We start from the raw sequence: 3,329 nt of genomic DNA on the forward strand, positions 1-3,329 counted from the left end.
TTTTGATGTTAAAATAATGGGAAAAGGCTGATGTGCTCTTTTAAATTCAAAACTAAAAATCTAATAGAAGGAACATGTAAAACCTTCCCACGGTCATGGGACCCTCCTATAATTGTAGGTTGTGTTCATTGTTGAGAGATGGATTTAAGCTCTCATAAGTACACTAGAAAAGCCTTTTTATGAGCATAGGATGCACCAATGATCATACCTTGGTTCATAGGTTGAAGGTTTAAGGCAAATCAATTTTAAACGCCAAGATTATGCCTAAGACCATGGTTTCAAACAACAATTATGGTTACCTAATGTGGTTGAAAGGTATACTTATCAAATTTTAGATGTTTGTAGATGTTTCAATCAGACAAGATACTATATCTTATTTTGATAATAATCAGCTAATAACAAGGGATAAGGTCCCTGGGTTTTTGAATTGGTATATTTTGTTTTGATGGTGAGCAGCTGAGAACAAGGGACCAAGTCCCTGGATCTTTATGAATCCAGTACAGCTATCACTATCCTATATAGTTTTGTCCTCTGGTGTAACAAACTGTATAGGTGAGCTTGAACCCATCAGGACACCTGGCCCAATTAGATTTCTACCCTAATTATTATTCCACTATAAAAGAAAAAAATGCTTCTCAATTGGTGATTTTTTTGCAAATCCTAATAGAAGAGAGGGAAATAGCCAAAAACTTAACTTTGCAATATTGTTCAAGTTCTTAATTTCTTTATTTAGTAATATAGTAAGTGTTCGTGAGTCAAGTCATAGCCTGTAACTAAATTACTTGTGTTATAAGAGTAATGCCTTCTTTGTGTTCTAAAGAGTGCTTAAGTAGAGTTACCTGAGTTTGATATTGGTTAGAATTAATCAATATCAAGGTGAGTTCTTGACAGTGTTTTCAAGGTATATTTGTAATAGAATTGTTACAAACAATCTAAGCCTAGAGTTAGGTTCAAATCGAGTCTGTAATCAAGAGTTTGATTATTGTGGATTATTGAGCGCTTGTGAGGGTAAACCATATTTTTTCCTCCCTTGAGCATGGAGGTTTCCATGTTAAATCGCTGTGTTCCTTACTTTCCTTCAAGTTTTTGGTTTCTTTGTGCTTTACTATTTTATTCCCTATATCAGACTCTAAGGGACCTAGTACCTCATAGTGTGGTGCAACCCCCTTACATTTCATTAATTGGTATCAGAGAAAGGTGAAGGTTCATACCTAGAGTGATTTATTGATCATGACTACTCTACCTAATCTGGAAGAAAGGTAATCCACCACTAGACCACCCGATTTAATGGACAGTACTGTGGATGGCAAAAAACAAAGATGCTTGATTTTATTATGGATAAGGATAGTGAGCTGAAGGATATAATACTTGATGATCGTAATGAACCTGTTAGAGATGTCAAAGTAGGAGAGATAAAAAGGATGGTTGTCAAAAATACGAGAGAGTTTGATGATAAAGATCAAAAGAAAGTTGAGAAGAATTACAAGACAAAGAAACTGCTTGTCTGTGGCATAGGACCTGCTGGGTATAATAGGAATTTTGCTTGTGAAAATATTAAAGAAATTTGGGATTGCCTAAAGACAGATCATGAGGGAACAACTGATATGAAGGATTCTAAAGTTTACATTCTGACTACTCAGTATGAAACTTTTATCATGGAAGAAGGAGAGACAATTCAAGAAATGCATACAAGATTCACTTCTATCACAAATGAGCTACACTTCTTAGGAGAAGTAATTTCTTTGTATAAGCAAATGATAAAAATTCTAGGTGCTCTTCCTAAGTCTTGGGAATGTAATATGGATTCTATTACTGAGGCAAAAAATCTGAAGACTTTCACTATGGATGAACTCATGATAATCTAAAGACTCATGAGCTTAAGAAGCATCAATGACAAAAGATGAAGAAAGCAAAAAAGGAAAAATATCTAGAACGGAAGGCTTCAAAATCTGATTTAAATTAAGAAAAAACTAATGTTTCCTATTTGGCAAAAAAAATGTCATAGCTATGAAGAAAAATGGTCCGTTTCAAAGAAGAGGAAGTACCACTAAAAAGGGTGGCAATGTTGAAGTTTGTCAAAAATATGGAAGTCTTGAGCATTTCATTAAGGACTATCTAATGCATATAATGGACTATCAAGATTATCGCAAGACTGTAGGTGACAAAGGAAAGAACGGGGACCAGGTCCCTGTAAAATCAGGAAGAAAGGCTACAAATGATTACGTAGTGAGGCAGGCTCTACCAGTGTGGAAAGATTCCTCTAGTGAATTTAATGAAACTGAGAAGGTTGAAGATGTGTCCATGCTTGCTATGGAGGTGTCTGAAGTTACCTATGATTACTTATTTTCTCTCATGGAAAACATTGAAGATGAAGAAGAACTCTTTGACATTAAGGAAAATTTAGATAACTACTTTGCTAGAAAGATAAAAAAGCTAGCAAATATGATGATTGATCCTGTATGTTAATTGACTACTGAGAAAAATACACTAAAGGAGAAATTAGAGAATTAGGAGCTAGAATTAATTGCTTTAACTCTCCAAAAATTAGAAATAGAATAACACTTTGCTAAGTTAAAATATGATAATCTGAGTTGGTTGAGTAAATTAGAGAAAGTAAATAATTCTGATTCTAAAGTGAAGAAAAAACTTCAAAGCTTCACACTGATCTTGAAGATAAATTGAGGGCTTCTCAAAATCACCTTATGATTTCCCTTCATAAGAATGAAGAGTTAGAAAGGGACCTGGTCCGTCTAAGGAAAGAACTTAACAAATCACTAAACTGGACCACATCCTCACAAATCCTTTCTAATTTAATGGGTCAAAGTGTCAATAATTGTAAAGGGATTGGATATTATTACAAGACCTAATCACTTGGGTCTCATGGAAAAGTAGTTCATGGTATTTGAAATAGGGTCCACAAGCCTGTATGTACTTATTGTAGAAGAAATAGACACATGAAGTAAATCTGTCAGTATTAACTTAAACCCAGAATGAGGAGTGCTAATTACATCTAAAAGGAGAATTATTTTCCTAAGGGTTTCATGCCCTTAAAAAATATGAAGAATTCTCTACCTAGATAGGCTAAGAAAGAATTGATCACACCTTTGTCATCCTATTAGGAACTCAAACTCAAGTAGGGTTGTTCCCAAATCAAACAAATGACTATGTTTGTAGATAGGAGGAGTAGAATGTAGTCAGAACTGGTTCATGGATAGTTGATATAAAAAGCATATGACAGGGAGGACTAATTTCTTTCTTTCTATCAAGACACTTCAAGGTGGAGGTGTCTCTTTAGTAAATGGTAAAAAGGGCTACAGTCATGGTGTGGG

The 3,329-nt window shown here is 34.5% G+C and overlaps 1 protein-coding gene across 1 annotated transcript; it reads left to right on the forward strand.

Annotated features, from left to right (window-relative positions):
• The first annotated feature begins 1,319 nt into the window (after positions 1–1,319).
• On the forward strand, positions 1,320–1,865 carry LOC107846345. The gene has a single exon (XM_016690756.1). The coding sequence runs from the start codon at positions 1,320–1,322 to the stop codon at positions 1,863–1,865; it is 546 nt and encodes a 181-aa protein (XP_016546242.1).
• The last annotated feature ends 1,464 nt before the right edge of the window (positions 1,866–3,329 follow it).

This window comes from Capsicum annuum, chromosome 11 (assembly GCF_002878395.1).
Source record: "Capsicum annuum cultivar UCD-10X-F1 chromosome 11, UCD10Xv1.1, whole genome shotgun sequence".
Lineage (NCBI taxonomy): Eukaryota > Viridiplantae > Streptophyta > Magnoliopsida > Solanales > Solanaceae > Capsicum > Capsicum annuum.